The 17,810-nt window shown below is 40.8% G+C and overlaps 3 protein-coding genes across 4 annotated transcripts; 1 reads left to right on the top strand and 2 right to left on the bottom strand.

Moving 5' to 3' along the window:
* Positions 1–2,778: 2,778 nt before the first annotated feature.
* Positions 2,779–5,702, bottom strand: LOC124648635 (S-(+)-linalool synthase, chloroplastic-like). The gene is made up of 7 exons (XM_047188360.1): positions 5,529–5,702; positions 5,087–5,312; positions 4,580–4,952; positions 4,146–4,364; positions 3,615–3,753; positions 3,212–3,451; positions 2,779–3,051 (listed from the first exon to the last, which is right to left on the bottom strand). The coding sequence occupies exons 1-7, from the start codon at positions 5,700–5,702 to the stop codon at positions 2,779–2,781; spliced, it is 1,644 nt and encodes a 547-aa protein (XP_047044316.1).
* A 2,905-nt stretch (positions 5,703–8,607) lies between these two features.
* Positions 8,608–11,832, bottom strand: LOC124707574 (uracil phosphoribosyltransferase-like; the record flags this gene model as incomplete). Its single annotated transcript, XM_047239238.1, is given in 11 exon segments — positions 8,608–8,866; positions 8,970–9,017; positions 9,101–9,156; positions 9,237–9,304; positions 9,689–9,750; positions 10,197–10,245; positions 10,831–10,912; positions 11,002–11,079; positions 11,261–11,319; positions 11,489–11,567; positions 11,667–11,832. Coding segments are annotated over 11 exon segments (799 nt in total), but the record flags the coding sequence as incomplete, so codon positions are not given.
* Positions 11,833–13,896: 2,064 nt separating this feature from the next.
* LOC124707573 (protein YIPF1 homolog) lies at positions 13,897–17,100 on the top strand. Of its 2 annotated transcripts, none has more exons than XM_047239237.1 (7): positions 13,897–14,097; positions 14,191–14,236; positions 14,332–14,415; positions 15,048–15,207; positions 15,789–16,059; positions 16,348–16,559; positions 16,774–17,100. In XM_047239237.1, the coding sequence occupies exons 1-6, from the start codon at positions 14,044–14,046 to the stop codon at positions 16,537–16,539; spliced, it is 807 nt and encodes a 268-aa protein (XP_047095193.1). In that variant the 5' UTR covers positions 13,897–14,043; the 3' UTR covers positions 16,540–16,559; positions 16,774–17,100. The 2 variants fall into 2 exon arrangements, with proteins under 2 accessions (XP_047095193.1, XP_047095192.1); XM_047239236.1 differs by having other exon boundaries at positions 14,320–14,415.
* Positions 17,101–17,810: the final 710 nt, after the last annotated feature.

Here is a 17,810-nt window from a genome sequence, read left to right as displayed (position 1 = left end):
CGTCAAGATGGATCCAGTGGATGCACAATTCTTAGGAAGCAGTTTTTTTTAGCAATTAGAGCATGTTCTATATCTTGTGGAGAATAGTAATCGCTATGCTCAAATGACATCAAGACTCTCATAGCTCGGTAGTTAACCTTCTCTCTACCGCCTCTACTTCGTCTAGAGCTCGTGGGATGACAGCAGAACTTGTTAGAGCTGCTATTAATTAGCATTAATTGATAATACAATGTAGTTATATTGCACGACCTTTCTCTACAGTAACCTTCTCTTACCATCACAACAAGTGAAGTTCTTTCTTTTGGCGTCGGTACATATCTTGATGAAGATTGAAGAACACCCTACAATAGTTCCATCTGCTTTTGCTGTAAGTTTATTTACTCATTCGTGATCTGTTGAGCTTGGTTTGTCTTTGATTCATGCACATACCCCTTGTCCACTTGGAATGGGCACAGTCGGGCATTCTCTTCTGCTGAGTAAAGCACTCGCAGATCTTCCAAGAGCTTTAATCTTCCTAGTAATAGAGTTGTGGTTGTTCCTCCAAAGGTGGTGGGTAGTTTTTTTTAGAGCAACGGGGATCATCACCCCTGGTTCCATTGATCAAATCAACGAAACCTGGTCTGAGAGCAGGTTCGGTTTGTACAACACGCCTTGTCATGTGTCTGAGAAGTTATGTGGCCGAAAGACTTCCAAGTTTTGAGCTGCATTTCATCAACACTGAACTAAACTTAGTCAAACTTGGTCAAGCTTCCAAGCTCCTTGTACAAATGTAATTTTTCCTATAAATTTGGTCAAACTTTACATGGTTTAACTTTTGACAAAATTTATACACCTTCTTTATGGAATGGATATGATACTTCATGTGCATTATTAGTCACTTTATTTATAGAAAATATTTACTTCCATCCGTCTCATTATATAAGATATTTATTTTTACGAGTAATATATAAGATATTATTACAAATAATTAAAACCTATATTTGTTGTAATAACATCTTATGGGATGGAGAGTACATGAAATTGTATGTCACTATTTCAACATCATAAATTTATAAATGTAGCATCAAGTTACACTACACAAGAGTCCAGATGGGTGGTGGCCCTTGGTAATGCTATCGACGTCTCGTAGGAGCATTCTACCAATAGTAGGAGTGTAAACGGATAGGATAATTTCCGTAACAAAACTGACGCCAAATCCGTTTTAAGGTATTCATATCCGATTTTAAAGGATCCGGCGGATAAAGATATCCGATTTCGAAGTGGTGCTCCGGATATGGTATAGGATACGGTATAGCAAATAGCATGCGGATATGGATTATCCAACATTTAATTAGGATAATCCGAAGGTTTGAAACCGGATAATCTGATTTTTGAGTCAAAAACAAAGACCAATCTTGGAAGGTTAGTAGTTATTAAGTTACCAAATTCATTTGACGAGCATGATTATATCTAAATTTCTAAGAATGCTTGAGTTTTAGTGCATTATGTCTATTTCTTCTTAACTGCACAAAACTAAAAGTTTAAATCTCCCTCAAGATTTGCAAGAACTATAATTATCTACCGATGAGAGCACATATCCGATTATTTTTTGTTTCCGGTCTGAGTCCGCTCTATTTTCGATTCGAATCCGCACACCGATATATCCGCATTCGAATCCGAAACCGAACAATATCCGCTCCGATCCGGATCCGAGAAAAATATATGGTAGATGATATGGTACAAGCAAAATCCGATCCGATCCGATCCGTTTACACCCCTAACCCATAGCCAAAAGGAATCTCGTAGGAAGGTGGGATTCCATATATGAGACTATGAGAGTGGTCTATGTCTAGAAGATAGAGGAAAGTGAGAAATTGGTACGTGTATGGGACCCATGATGGCCTCATGTTTTGGTTGCTAGTTTGATACTTCGATATATGGTCTCACCTCACCGAGATCACACGGGAAAATCAAACATTTGTGCGATGGGTGGACATCACCCGACGCTATACCCAGAGCTCAAACATCTATGCCTGTGATGCATTAAGCATCTGACAAGCTATCTATGTGTGATTTTTTTTTAAGAACACACAAGAGTCAAGACGCGTGTCTTCATATATTAAGATAGAAAGAGTCACATTTACAAGATTTTAAGGCCGAATCACAGATGATTTAGCCCTCAACTCCACACCTACAGGGTTTACTCTATCTCTCCCAGCTGTCCACACAACTTCGTCCTTTTCCACTGATCAAACTCAGCCCTAATCCTACGACACACCTCAGAAGGCATGGTAGCTAGCTTGTCGAAAACTCTGCTGTTGCGCTCAAGCCAGAGGCACCGAGCAACCAGAATTACCATCGAGTTAATTTCCTTCTGATCCTTTCTCGGCACAGCGTCAGAAAGCTTGCTCCACCAAGTATCGATGCTATCTGATGACGCCGGCGTGAACCTGTGCAGCCGAAGCGCCGAAGCGGGAGCAGCATCATGTACCAAATCTGCCGCGCAAAGGAGCATGATGAACCTCTACAACCAGGGTCGCTGCCTCAGATATCCCTGTCGGGACTCAGGAGAGCCTATGGTTCATAATGTGGTTCGTTCAGTGGCCAACCAACCTGGAAACTGACTGCAATGGAGCCATCGAAGCTAATTTCAACGCCACCATATTTAAGGGCTAATTAGCACATTTTCTGTGGGCTAGGAAGAGAGGGGCACAATGCAAGTTGGCGAAACAACTCTACATATCAAGAATACAAATTTATGTGACTCATGTGCAGTGTACTGGCCATGCCATGAATGATTCAGAGGAGGAGCATCCTGGTGTAATCCTCCAGGACAGGGAGCCTCTGCTTGTCGTCGTAGTCATACATGACGCCAACCATCCTCGCAAAGTTGAGCGATGCACCGACGAAGCTAGGTGGCAATGATGATTTTGTTCCAGAGAAGCACACCCTGTTGAGTTCCACCCACTGATCCTCGATCATCTTCAGCATGTGCTCCTCCGCATTGCCATGAGGGTTCTCCCTTAGGTACAGCTCTTTGTATGATCCATCGAGCCCATCTTGCGCTTCATCCTGCGCAGACAATTTTTTTTGGTAAGATAAGATGAGACTTTTTTTTATCTGCATGTGAATGTGCGTCTACCAAGATACATATCGAAACAATTCATGTAAAGCTTCCTAAGTGTGGATCCTACGGAATCATCTATAGTTGTGGATTTTGGTTTGTTCTGACCTTAGCACTGCCCATGTCGTCCCGGAGCCTCATGATCTTAGCTGGGCAGGCGACGACACTAGTGATGTGGTTAACGTCGGTTTCTCTTAAATCATGTCCTAGCATGAAGAAAATATGGAGAAACACAAGTGGCGCTCCTGAGGTGATAACGCCATTTCTTAGGTAGTCCTCCGATGTGGGAACCTGATTACTAGATAGCCATCTCCCCTCAACCACGAATCCATCAAACAACGTTGCCCACTACAAGAGAGAGATAAGAGAGAAAAAAGACAAGAAGGTGAGTTTTCTGGTTTATTTGTAAACATAGTTCGTTGAAATGTATGTAGTGGTATACCATCACTATAATAACTTACTTAGACAAAGCGAACTAAATAAAAATGAAGAAATATGCCAGGACACATACAGCTTTCTTGAGATGGTTGATAGGGTTTAATCCATGCTCTTTTCTGGCCATATCAGCGATATCATTTGTGACAGTGTAAAGAGTCTTGTAGCATGATATCATGTAGCTTGGCAGTGAATCAGCAGCTCCAAGATCCCACCTGTAAACACATGCATTTAACGCGTGAAACTTATGCCATACCAATGTATATTTACATCACTATTTTCTATATTCTGTTAGCAGACTGATCCCATTTTTGGGCATTGACAATCACTAACATGCAATTTTTACCATTATTTCTTCTACAGATAAACAATAAAATAAATATAAAATAGAATAATATGAAAATATTTGTCATACATGTATGTTGTTATTTTTCATTTTAACCAATCTAATATATTTGTCTTTATTAAGAGTCAAAGTTATAAAAGTTATAATGCTTGATCGAATGTTTCTAGTGTTATTTATTCATTCATTTATGAGTGAAGATAATTATATGGAAATACTAAAAATGAATGAACCTTTTTTTATCATCGGAACATCCATGCTCACTTTTTTATCGCCTCATTGAAGAGAAGAAGTTCCTCTTGTGTGGCAACAAGATCAAATATGTCATCCACAATGTAGATGAGTGAGATGATTTTTGTGAGCTCAATCCGATATCTCGAGAAGGAGAAACTGTCGAGTACAGTCATGGCCCACATGTACCATTTCAAAAGCTGGTCCCTTGCAGCCGGTACTTCTTGAGCCAATCCTAAATCCATCCACCATCTGTGTCAAAATAAATTTCATAGTAAAAAATCACACTTTTAATTGTAGACATATATAAGCGACAAAAATTTATAAATTTACACCAGAATGTTTGAAATATATAACATTTGTAAAGAAATTTGGTATTTCACATAACCAGGGGATGAGTAGATCAGCCAATGTCCAGAAAATTAATCATGGTGGAGTGTGGTTTATACCGTTTATTAGATATGTACCTCTTAACTTCTTGCATTTCCCACTGATGCTGCAGCTTGTTAATCTGGAACTCTGCAAGTGCCAGCTTCTCCATTGCAATGTTCCTAGTGGGCAAGCTTTGTAGATAGCTCAGGTGGTGCATGGCCTTGTACTGCATCAGGCTCACATGGTAGGGATGGTCCAGTGAATGTTTCACATATCTTGCAAGGTTTGGCTCCAAATACTTAATTGCAATTCTAAGTTTCTTGCTTGAGAATTCTCTTGCCTTGAAGAGCGAAGCCTCACCCACGTTGAGGTGCGACATATCTTGCAAGCTCAGCAACCCTCTGATGTGTTTGCTATGAGCTAGGTTGAAATCGTCGTTACCATTTGCAAACTTTTGAAGGACCTCATCTGCCATGACGAGGAGAATGGTTTCTAGGTAAGTAATATACAATTAATGAAAATTTCGTTCAAGAGATGTGCCTTAGCAGAAGGTACAAATGGAAATTGTATGACTCAGCACGAGAAACTTGCGTTTTGCTGACCTGCTGAAACAGAATAACCAGCTTCTCTCATTAACCTCATGGAAAGGGTTGCATCTTGGAGATTGCCGCTATGGATGAGATCCACGCATGAGTCCACAACGTTGTCGATCTCGTCTTGGAAATAATGGTCGATGCAGAGGCGCTTGAGGTGATCAACAGTGGCTAAAACCCCCCGGTTTCTCTTGGGATGTTGACGCAGCAATGCTTGCACACTTGTTATGCCCTCCTGGTGTTGCACATGGAGCAAATTTCTTATAAAATGAAATAGTGAATTTGGAGAAGTGTGGTATGTATCATAATACCATGTTGATTTCATCCATTTGCATTTGTTACAAAATATAAGACATTTTAATGAGCTAAAATATCCTGCTAAAACGTCTTATATTTTGGTACGGAGGTTGTCGTACATTATTAATCGTGCAAAAACGAGGGCAATGCATACCTGAAAGTCCAAATCGTTGGACAGCTCATGAGACGTGGGCTCCCGGCCGGGATATATCACCGGCGAAGGGTGGAAGAAGCCACGGCTGCGGTGGCCGCCGTTTCCAGCCATCGGTGAAGCTGAATAGAGCGGTTGCCCGACGGAAGAGAAAGAGAACATACGCGCAGGAGCCATCAGTGCTTAATGCTACCTTCTGTCTAGCCTGTAATGCCGAAGAAGTATAGCTGCTACACTGCTAGGTCTCGTGCTTTTGGGATGGATGACATGAGATGTGTATGTATGCTCTCAGCCTCTCATGTCCTCCGAATTTATAGAAGAGGAGTGCTTGACTGCGTGCATATACATGGATCCCTCGGATGCGCATGACTGATCACTAAGTGCGTGAACTGGGAGAATGCGAAGGTCTGTGCCACGCAATGCCTCAGGTGATACACGTGGCTGCGTGGAAAAATTCACAAAATGTGCACGTACGGTTGTAGCGTGTAATACTGTAATCCTGTATTAGATATCCCAGTGACGTGCACCGACCGAGTCACTGTCATAGGGTACGTTGGATCTAGGGCTTCTTGCTGGAGTGTAGAAATCTAAATATTTCCCACACACGTACGTCTATTTGGAGGACAAATCTTAAAAAAAAAAAAAATTGGAGGACAATTACCAATTTACCGAAATCTGCCTTTTGGTCCTTTGTTTTGAAAGTTCTTCCTCTTATGCAAAGTTCTATTCATATTCAAGGTGCCAAAGGTAATTCAAGTATTTGGTCCTCGCCTTGGTGCCCGGATTGGAAGAATATTTATGATCATCTTTTAACCCAACCGGGTTCCATTTGGCCTGCTATTGTTAAAAATCTTTAGCATCATGACACAAAACAATGGGATGAGCAAAAGATTGTTTCTCCTTTTGATGATGACTTCAAAAACAAAGATTTACAAATTCCCATTATGAATGCCGACTTTGCTGATAAAATTTGCTAATACACACACCTAATGCTCAGTGCATGGCAGAGAGTGCATAGAAGTGTTTTTTTACAGATTACTGGAAGCAACTCCAGGGAATTAGTTTCTGGCGAGGAGAAGAAAAGCTGGTGGGATGTGTGGAGCAATAAAAAGCTAGCTCGTCAAAACCTTTGCTTGGAGATTAATTAGAAGGGCACTTGTGACAGGAGTCAGAGCTTCAGATTCTCAAAACACATTGCAAGAGAATGTTCAAGGTACGGTATGGTAGAAACAGACTCTCACTTATTTTTTCATTGCACCTTTGCCAAAGCAGTTTGGCTGGGATTCAGAACTGATGCTTTTGATACTACACCTCTATACTTTAAATATTATCCAATTTATGTTTGAGACTGCTTAATCTGGGATATAAAATCTTTACCATGATCTGGTGTATTTGGAAATCACACAATGATTATTTGTTCAACAGGAAGATTTGGTGGCGCGGTTGCTACCCTTCTTTCATATGGCATAAAATATGTAGAATGCTCTCCATGTTTAAAAAGAGAATACATAATATGTCGTATGCCATATCGAGTAATTAAAGTGAGAACAATAAGCCCGGTCCCAAGTCTGCGTCATACGTACGACCTACACACACCTACTCCTGCAGCCACAAATGGATCTGAGTCCATGTGACAGGCAGGACACGTTCATGTCTCCGTCTTGCCCTGGGAGGTAATTGGATCTTGTGCTCTGCCGATGGGTAAGTCTTTGGTTGCCTCGCTCACAGGTAAAATGTGGTACGGACTGACTAACTACCATAACTAACTTTGGCTTATTGCCAGCAACAGGCCGGCCGGTTCTATCAGAATTCAGAAGTACTGAGCCGCATATGCCATAAGAGGGGCGCATGTATAACATGTGTACTGTTGTCATGTCACGGGTGGAGGTCCTCCATTTTTTCTGTTTTGCATGAGCTTTTTCGAATTGATGTTAATTGTCACATACAACCTTGCCAAGTAAGATTGTTGTCGCCACATGCGAATGCGAAAACAAGAGATTCCTCAGGAAGAATAGTCATGTTCTCGTGTAGTGAGTAGATCTGGGGAATGACCGGCGCTTCGAGGGCTTCTTTGATTTATAGGGTTCGTTTAAAAATTATGTAGGATTTAGATCATATGAGAATTTTTCCTAGACTAGTTCTATAAGAATTAATCCTACAGAAATCTTGTAATGCAAATTTTATAAGAATAAAACATTAGGTCATATCTCATGAAAAAAATTCTTTAGCACAATCAAACACAACTCATCTTTCTATAGAATTCAACTATCCATGACATCTTAATCCTATGTTTAGTTTCTATTTCTATGATTTTTCTATCCTATGAATCAAAGGAGCCCTAAGACGTGTGATCTGGTCCGTCCGTCCATCACAATGACCCCAGCCGAGTAGTAACATTATACATTATTGTACTATTGCAACATCACCGCAACATTTTTTTAGAGAGGTGTGAAAATTATACAAAATATCCTGACACACCTGTTGTTTTCAGGGAGGTGTCAAAAATACTAACCTCGTCTGAAACATGCTGTCACAATTTCGGCAATGCAGAAGTAGGATGCAGAAGAATTGGTCCATTCCAACGCAGACCAATGTCGATCCTGGAACATGAAGGAAAATAGCAGTTGTTGATGGTGGGTGGCCTGCAAGCCGTGCTCGTGTGGCCATCTCGTCCGAGGCTGTATGCTGTATGAAGGTGTCTATTAAAAGCACACCTCTTCCTCTCTGAGACATGAAGGAAGTGAAACAGTTAAATTCTGTTCCCAGCTCCTCGTTTTCTCTAACTCTCATCCCTCTTCGTCTATTTCTCATCCCAATTCCCCTACCCTGACGTCACCTCTCGAGCTCTTAGGTTCAGGATGTCACTCACATTGGCGGAGCTAGAGCTTTCGGCACCGGGGTGACTACGGGTGCCACACCAGCTAAAGAACATCTTTTACAGAGTGCATACATGGAAAATAATTCTACCCGGTGTCCAATGCACCCTCTTATCCTCAAGTAGATCCGCCACTGGTCACGTATGCTTCAGGGAAAGATATCATCACATACACAGAAAAAACAGAACATCCCTCAAGTAGAGACGTCAGAGTTAGTCATATATATTATAACCATACAAAATGGATAATTACAAAGTGATAATAATCGAAAGTAATATTACCGAGAAGGACAAAAGTCTGGAATAAGGAAATACAATCGTAACTCTTAAGTACTCCAATAAGGCAATCCTCAAAAAATTAGGGTATACGATTCTCGCTGGTAGAACTGTCCGCGTCAAAACTGAAGTGTCTGATTATGTAGCAAAGCTTCTATCACCAGCATCTCCCAACCCCGGAACTATGTACCTGTTGGTACAGGTGAACAATGTTAGTCATTGCTTCATTGGATCGCTTGCCTGACCTATGAACCAGATGCATTAGCTTGAACAACGGAAGGTTAAAACAGTACCCTTTCTCATCTACTTCAGAATCGATCATTCCTGCGTATACATGGAGCCTGGAGATCCAAAAAAGAGAGATTAAACACCAGGAGCCTGGCAGCCTGCTATACAGAGATGGGCATGGCTTGTCTATTCTTACCCAGGGAATTTGTTGCTGAGCTTTGTTAGTGCAGGAGGTGCCGCAACAGCTGATATCTGCGCCAGAAGGACAATAGGTGTTGAGTTCACTGAACTAATAACTGCTAAATAAATATAGAAGAGTTCAATGAACTTACAACTTTAATTTGTTTGCTTGTAACCCCACGTTCAATCAACAAGTCAATAGCAGCAACGATTGTCCCACCTAAAGGTATATAAGTTAAATATAGAGTCGTCATATTTATGTGTTAGTATACCAAGAATTCTACTTACTAGACCAACCTATAACTATTAGTCCTCTCTTTGATGACTCAAAATAAGCATATTTGAACTCTCAAATAGTACAACTAATATATTATCACTACCAATTTCATTACAGAAACTGCTCAGGTACAATGAATTATATTCTTTGAGGAGACTAATTTCCGGTCACTTGAGATAATAATGAACAATATTGTATATGAAGGACAAGTAGAAAGATATTGAAATTGGTATTCCAAATTAACTACTTTTCTCTTATTTATGACGAGGATCGCAGGCAAAGAGCGCTAAGCAAAATATATATAGTTTAGTTAAAGTTGACGATTACCAGTGGCCAGCATTGGATCAACAACCAGCACACGGGTTCCCTCTGGAATCTTGTCTGGTAAGCTGCATTAAATAAGAGAATGAATGAGAAGAAAGATTATGAGACTACTTGAATTTGCATAGGCGTTTACACTGTTCTGCAAGGATAGATGAAATAGAAGAACTTAACAGCAAAAAAGTTAACAAATAGAAATTATAGTAAATAGCTAGTAGGTACTACCAAGGTAGCATTGCTTTGACAGGTTTACAATAAAACTAAATAGCAATGGAACCCCAAATATTTGTGTGCATTACTGTGTATCGTCCAGACTTGCATAGTTAATGTACTACATAATTGTATATCCAGTTCCAGAACAAATATTGAATTAAGTAGTAGTTCAGTAGGGACTCAAGAATCTAGTGTCAAGCATAATCACTCTGTGAATTACAATGGCCCTATGGCTAATAAAAAAACAACACCTAAAAACCTAAATAAGAGCTTGCAAGATGAGATAGAGCTTAGCACATACTTGTTGAGATATATTGAAGGTTGAAGTGTTTCTTCGTCCCTACGTAGTCCTTCATGTTCAATAAAACGGCAAGATAAGAATAATGGTACATAGCTCTCAAGGTGCATGTAATTATGTAACTTTGGTGTAATTGACAAATAAACTCCCAAAAGTACAGGATTCAACAAATTTTCTTTTTTATAATTGCTACATGCACAGAACATGTATTCCTTAGTTTGGAAAAACATTCTGCATGCTCTGAACATTATGCTACTGGACACAACCATGCAAACATTAAATCCAGAATATTCAACAACATTATTTAGAGAAACAAAATAGTTTATATTGGACCCCTATAGGGCGCGAATGCCCAAATAAGTCCCTGCGAGCGACCTCACCAAAAATTTAGTGTAAAAGCTTGTGGGCCCCGGCAACTTCTAGCTGGCACTTTTTTTGTGTGTTTGTCATCACCATACAAAATTTGATCTCATGATGCAGGATCCATCGCGCTGTGGGCCCGATAGGATTTGGGTTTATATTAGATTATTGGAACTGGGCAATGTAAGCAACATGTAAACATGATGCTGCAGGAGTTTGGACATCTAATAAGACTGACCATTATCTAATAAGACTAACCATTATCTAAGGAACTTACCAAGGTGATAAGTCTTGGTGGCTGGCAGTACTGATGAAACATTTTCAGCTAGAGCAAGACCAGCTCTCAGAATGGGAACAACCTGTTATACATACTAATGAGAAGAGTAAATATACTAATAGACACTACAAACGCCCAAATACAATATCTAGTGTCTAGAAATGGACTTACCATAACCGGCTCCCTTGGATCAATAAATTCAACACTTGAAACAGCTACAGGTGTCTGGATCTCTCCTGTGATTGTGGGCTGCAAGGTTTAAAACAGTTGAGCATCACATCATTCTCTCTACAATGAAGTGCTGAGAAATTCAGGCATTACTGGAATTCACCACCCAACCAGGTATACATAAATATCAATGCCATTTCAAAACTTTACAGATTGAAGATGACTAACGAAAAATGCTTAGCCATGCAAGGTTTCCACTGACCAGCCAGTCCCTGGAGGCTTCGTATACGAGCAGACGACCAAGCTCCGCCATAGCACTCCCTACACCAAGTTACAACAACCATCTCAATTTCGAGGAGCGCAAAATAATTTTTTAGATGTATACGAATTCACCAGCAGCGACCTCCTCCAGCCCAAGGTTAAACAATTTGGTAAGCAACGAATTGTCACTATCTAGCTCGTGACAGGTAAGTCATTCAGAGGCACTCACTGAAGACGGCGCAGGGCGTCTGCTCGTTGCGCAGGACGGAGACCCAGTGCTTTATCAGCGGGTGCGGCGGAACGAACACCTGCGAAACAAACGCACCGCAATCAGAGGGAGGCTGCTACACACGCGCACGTGCGAACGAATTAACCGAGCCAAGCGCCGAGAGGAGTCAGATCCGCACCAGCATCTGGCCGCCGGAGACGGGCGACTTCGCTCCGGTGGCAGCGTCGGGGGTCGCCGCCCTCGCCACCGCCAGGCACGGCCGGGGCCTGTGGGTGTGGGCGAGCATCGGGGCCGGCGCGAATTTGACGAGCGCACGGGAGGGGAGGGAGCAGGAGGCTGGAGTGGGGCGGCGCGGCGCGCATGGGCGGCGACGGAGAGGCGCTCCGGCGGCCGCGGCCGTGGCCGTGGAAGGCGACGGCGACGGCATCGCGAGGGCAGAGTGCGGATGCGGGCGAAAGCGAGAGCAGTGAGGAAGGGTGCGACGGTGGGATACGGTGGGGTCGCCTTTCGTTTCGGCGCATCTCGAGGTGTCGTCGGTGTGTTTTAACTAACTGTGCGTTATTTTTCCAAATTAATTGAAGTTCTACCTTTAATTTAGCCTATAGTTTGAAAATATTATCTGTAATAAATCTAGTGAAACATATTTGATCAAATTTAAAGGTTTTGACTAAGGGCAAAGCTAGACCTTCAAATAATTTAGGCTGGAGAGAGTACCTATGTTCTTTCCAAGGAAAATAATATGCCATCTATCCATAGAAGGATTTCCTGAATTTGTCTAAATATGGATGTATCTATACAATAAATAGTGGTACAACGAAAATATTGCATGACTGATTGTTACTTTGTTACCAGCCATGTGGATTCAAACAAAATACCACTTAGTTAATTAGCACGGATGGAGTAACATATTTGGTTGCGGTGTTCATAGAGACACCATGCCACAAGGGTATGGATGCAATAGAAAATACAAATATAGATTGGACTACATGTAGCCCCTTTTTTTTATTGTAATAAATGGAATCGTGAAGTTTTAGAAAAATCTGAAATATGTTCCTAGATGCTGGTAATAATGTATTGTGCCAACATGCAAAATGTCAACTCGGAAAACTTCGTATTTTGGATCACACAAAAATAAAAATAAAAATGGAGATTTCAAATGTTGCAATATTCACTACTTTAGATCCATACTTTTTGTCACTTTTGAATAGCCTAAAATCTAAGGTACTTCCAGTTGAGAACTGCCTACATCTAGAATTTTTTTTTAGATTTTTTCAAAACTTTAAAATACCATTTTCAAAATTTTAAATTGAAAGCTAAATGTAGCTCGACCTACAAAACAACACACTCATGGACACATTGATATCAATAGTGAGTCGATGCAACCATGAAAACCACTTGTGCACTGTGCCTAGAGAGAAGCAACACAAACTATTTGGCGATGACCATGGACAATGACATTGCAAATCCAACGATGAGATTCAAGCGCACATAGGCTTTTATGATAATGCAAAAAGATAGAGAGGATGATGTTCCGATACGTAACTTGGAATAATAAAAAAGTAAGATGTTGACCAGAAAAACTCGCAAAAAAGAAAACCCTGTCGAGCACTTACTACAGACCCTTTAGCCAATTTCATAAATGAGTTCTTAAGGACTAATAATGGGGATCAATCTCATCGAAGGTGAAGTATTCATGGGTGCTAAGTTTAAAAGAAAAAGATCTAGTACTATGGGGAATATGATCGTAATGTGATATATGTGTACTGAGCCTCATGGACTTTATCTAACTTATCTACTCGTACGATAAGAAGCTCCCATATAGATAAAAACAAAAATTCACAAACTATAACACTATGCATATCGATATAATTGAGAACATGTTTTTTTTATGAGAAACGTACAAAAAATTGTATTTAGCGAATAAATTTGCCTCTATTGATAAGCCAAATATAGTATAACTAACTGAAAACACTTAAATTAACAACTTTTCATGATTTAATAAATGTCACTTCAACTATTTCAAATTTATACTTACCAACATTTATGTAAGAATCAATGATGGATCTCTATCGTTATTTCGAAATAATAAGAACACATGTATGATTTCCAACAAAACAAAGTCTGCCGAAACAAGAATTCTTGTGTATTTGTTAGTGGAAGTGATGCCCTGTTTAAATTCTCGGTTTCTTAATTAATGAGATGTGCAAAGCTTTTGACTCCATTTCGAAAAGAAAAAAACATTCATTTTTGGGATGTTTGTTATAGTGGGAGTTGTCTATGTAGTATGTGCTGAACAATAGTGTTGGGCCAATAGTTTCCTTAACGGGCTTTGTCGTAAGTGACTACTGCACGAGGCACCACCACCGCACCAGCCACGCGACCTCCTTCCACCCGAAGCAAAGCCTCGATCCTCGACGACGACTTCCCCACGGCAGAGTTAGTTTTCCCCTTTTTCCCCTCCCCACTCGCCACAAATCCTCGATCCAATCCCGACTCCGGCCAACTCCGGCCATGCGCAGCTGCTGACAGGCGACGACCCCGAGCGACCTCGCGCCATGGACGAGGGCTACGCCAACCTGCCCACCAGCCACCTCCTCGGCTCCGTCCCCGTACCCATCGCGCCCCGCCCCCCCTATTCCTTTCCCGTTCCGCTAGGGTTTTCGCTGCTGATTTGGGACGATTAATCTGGTTTGTTTCCGTAGGCTGTGCTGACCCCGGACGAGAGGAAGCCCGGCGCCCCAGCCGAAGGTACGCGCGCGTCGGAGTAGATTAGTGCCGCTGCTGCTGGGCTGAGCCTGAGCCTGCTGTGATTCTAATCGATTGCGTTTCAGTTGGAAATGCAGCTGCCACCTCGCGCTTGCAGCAGTTCCCGCCTGCTCCTGGTGCCGGTGCAGGAGGGTACCAGCCTCCAGGGCCGCCCCCTCTAGGTAACAAGTCTAGCCTGCTAACCATCAGCTAAATGGGTCCAACTCTGTGTGCAATATTGATGGATCCAACTCTGTGTGCACAGTTATATCAGATAAATGGGTGTGGGTATATTTTGGAGTAATTTGTTGCGATGTGGATGCCTTAACTGCTGATGTGACTGTATTTAAATGCCAAGGCCCTAATTAATGTTTATGAGTTTCAGTTTCAAATGGGTATGGAGTTTGATGTACTTAGCCGAGTAGTGATGATGTCTTATATGCAATAAATCTTGAACAAACACATGGCTTATCCTGACAAATAGTGAACTGAGATTGAAGAGAAACTTTTGTCTGCACGAGTCATTGAGATTTAGTACTACAACTGTTGTATGGAGGATGTGATAATAGTATCGTGCATTTCTGTTTGCCCACCAGACAACATTTTTAGATCTTCAGAAAAACAATGTGTTCTGATATTCTAGGAACCCCCAGTTCAAATCAAGCACTGGTATCCATCTGTTCTTTGTTTGAACTTATCTCTGACAGTGCGGAAATGATATTTTTCTCAACATTGCATCTTCAATTTGTTGCTCAGTGATGTAGTCTCTTTTGTATTTGTTGCTCCATGCTGAAGTCTCTTTGCTTTTTTGCAGATGGTGATGTAGAAACACAGACAAGCTGGAAAGGATACTTCAACGTTGCCTCCTATGCTCCATATTTCAATGTCGATACAGATGTCGTTGTTGACAGGCTCGTCAGTTCAGTTTATCCAATGGAGGGATTTGTCAGGAAGATAGATGCTAATCCTGACATGTAAGTTTCTACTGTTAGGCTATTGCCAATCCGCCATCTGCTTCCATGTTTTAAAAAATGAAGTCTCGAGTGCCATATAGTTGATAGTAAGTTCTTGGAAGCAATGGTCCAGTATACAGTTTGTAACAAATCAAAGGCAGCCACACAAGAGATTGCTATGTTATACCTCCTGTTGTTAACGTCTCGAGTGATATCATAAGTTGTAGCAAATGCACATGCATCACATTAGCATTGAGGGCATTGTTGGGACATTGCCATAATTGTGTAGTGAAATAATACTAGCATATTAGCATCAGGCAGACATCTTAAAAGGGGAAGCACAATAATGCAATGGAAGTTGTAGAGAACTATCATCTATGGTGTAACAGTACTAATGTATATGTTGTAACTTGTACCTTATATAATAGATGGGGCTTGTGTTATGAATTATGCTAGCAACATCATTTTTAAGGGAAGATGACAAGTCCAGCTTTTAAAACATTTCTTCACCCACGTGAGCTTGAGGTTTTACTGCATTGTTTACTCCAATTATTTTGATATCTGAGCCTACTTTGTTGCCTGTGATAAATCTTTATCCACAGGTATGGACCCTTATGGATCACCACTACACTGATATTCATGCTGGCTGCATTCGGAAACTTTGCCACTTACCTAATGCAAAGGAAAACTGATCTGAATATATGGAACTTTGATGTTGGCTATTTCAACTGGGCAGCATCAGTCATGTATGGTTATGCTATTGTGGTACCTGCTGCATTCTATTTTCTGTTTCAGTATTTTGGATCACGCCCAAGCCTTGTCCGATTTTGGTGTATGTGGGGCTACTCTCTGTTTATCTTCATACCAGCATCTGTAAGTATTCTATTCCTGCCCCAGTATCCATTTATATTTTCGTGCTATCACTAGCAAGAATATGTAGGAATTTTCACTTAGTTATGTTGCAGTTAGCACATTGCATATGTACCTTATCTTAGTTGTGTAGGAATTTTCTCTCTGATGCAACTATATATAATGTAAAGAATATCTAGTCTGAGAATTGACTATCAAAGTAGTTATCTACTACATTGATCAGCATTTAGACTCACACTTCTGTTCTTCCACGCCTAATACAGATTGCCCTGCTATTTTTCTTTGCTTTAGATACTGCTACTTATTCCTGTGGAATTTCTTCGCTGGCTCATCATAGCTGGTACTGGTGGTGCATCATCTTGGTTCATCGCATTAAACTTGAAGGAATGCACTGAAGGAGCTGATCTGATGCCTTTGATTGCTAGTGCATCAGTGCTTCAGTTTGCGCTGGCACTGTTCATCAAAGTTTACTTTTTTGCCTGAGATCTTTTGCTGTTGCTCAGGTCGGCCACTCTCTTGCGTTACTGCCTATCCACAATTCTCTTTCTATAATATTCAGTTACTGCCTATCCGCAATTCTCTTTCTATAATATTCAGTTACACCCTTTTCAATAGTCGGTACCACAATGTTATTGCGTACTCATAATAAGTTAATAACATAGCAGTTCATTACTTAAGGGACAAGTTGTTTAACACATTTTATTTTTATTTTCGCAGGCTAGCAGGTTATTTTCTTTGTTCCTATCTTTCTGTTCTCCCATTCATCTTTCCGAGGACCAGGCAGATACATACATATTGACCCTAGTTTGGTAGGCTTTGGAGTGTCTGGTTTTAAGATTTTGACTCATGTAGCCAGGAGAATTTCTGTGTGTTTGCAAAGTTTACTAAGTTTGCCATCTAAATTTGCACTTGGTGAACTTTCTACCACCGTGTTGTACCGAAGTTAGTAAGAACGGGCACCTTTTTGGTTTGTACAATCTATTGGTGGTAAGCATGATCTTCTCATGTTTGCATCCAACATAACTAATTGATGTGAAGTATGTATGGACCGTATGGTGTTTGCGTCCTTGGCATTCTAAAATGTTTCCATGAACAGCTTCAATATTTTGGCAAACTAACAAATTGGAACTGGTCTGAGTGGTCCTATGATTTCGGACTGGCATGATGTTCAGTTCAAAATGTTCAGGTTTTTTTAGTTCCAAAGCGTAGCCTGTCATGCCTAAATAATTAAGTTGCCATGTCACATGACCGATGTATCAAAACCTAAGTTGACACAATTGCATGTCAAAACAAAGTTGCTAAGAATTGGAACCTCTTGTTAGGTTTGTACAATCCATTGGTGCCAGAAGCATGATTTTTCCCCCTCATAAAACAGTGATTTTTTCAACCATTATAGCTAACTGATATAAAGTAAATATGGTAGTATTTGTGTACGTGTGCATATCATTAGGTTTCATGAGCGTATATTACATTGGCCAAAGCTCAAAAATTAGAACCCGTCTTGTTTGTTTTACGATTCTTGTCTGGGATATCTTCAGTTCAATACATACATTGGTCCTATGATACTAGACAGGTCCGATCTTCAGTTCGAGACATTTAGGGGCAGTTTGGTTCCCATTGCCATATTTTTGTGGCAAGCCACACTTTGTCTTAAGCTTAGCTTTGAACCAGACAAGCGTCCAGTCCCATGAGTGTCAAATATTTTTCACCAGGATTGGAACTTGACAAATACAGCAAGGAATATTCAAGGAACA

The sequence above is a fragment of the Lolium rigidum genome, chromosome 4 (genome assembly GCF_022539505.1).
Source record: "Lolium rigidum isolate FL_2022 chromosome 4, APGP_CSIRO_Lrig_0.1, whole genome shotgun sequence".
NCBI classification, from domain to species: Eukaryota; Viridiplantae; Streptophyta; class Magnoliopsida; order Poales; family Poaceae; genus Lolium; species Lolium rigidum.
The sequence above is the reverse complement of the archived record's forward strand: the minus strand, read 5'-3'. Positions and strand labels throughout refer to the sequence as shown.

What these genes read in the sequence shown, in the direction of transcription:
- LOC124648635 (XM_047188360.1), bottom strand. Translation starts at nt 5,702, where the DNA reads ATGGCTCCTGCGCGTATGTTCTCTTTCTCTTCCGTCGGGCAACCGCTC. An exon ending in TGGTTATTCTGTTTCAGCAG is followed by an intron (nt 4,953 to 5,086) that starts GTCAGCAAAACG and finishes TCGTCATGGCAG; the next exon opens with ATGAGGTCCTTCAAAAGTTT. An exon ending in TTCAATGAGGCGATAAAAAA is followed by an intron (nt 3,754 to 4,145) that starts GTGAGCATGGAT and finishes ATGTGTTTACAG; the next exon opens with GTGGGATCTTGGAGCTGCTG.
- LOC124707573 (XM_047239236.1), top strand. Translation starts at nt 14,044, where the DNA reads ATGGACGAGGGCTACGCCAACCTGCCCACCAGCCACCTCCTCGGCTCC. An exon ending in ACCTCCTCGGCTCCGTCCCC is followed by an intron (nt 14,098 to 14,190) that starts GTACCCATCGCG and finishes TTGTTTCCGTAG; the next exon opens with GCTGTGCTGACCCCGGACGA. An exon ending in GCCCGGCGCCCCAGCCGAAG is followed by an intron (nt 14,237 to 14,319) that starts GTACGCGCGCGT and finishes ATTGCGTTTCAG; the next exon opens with TTGGAAATGCAGCTGCCACC.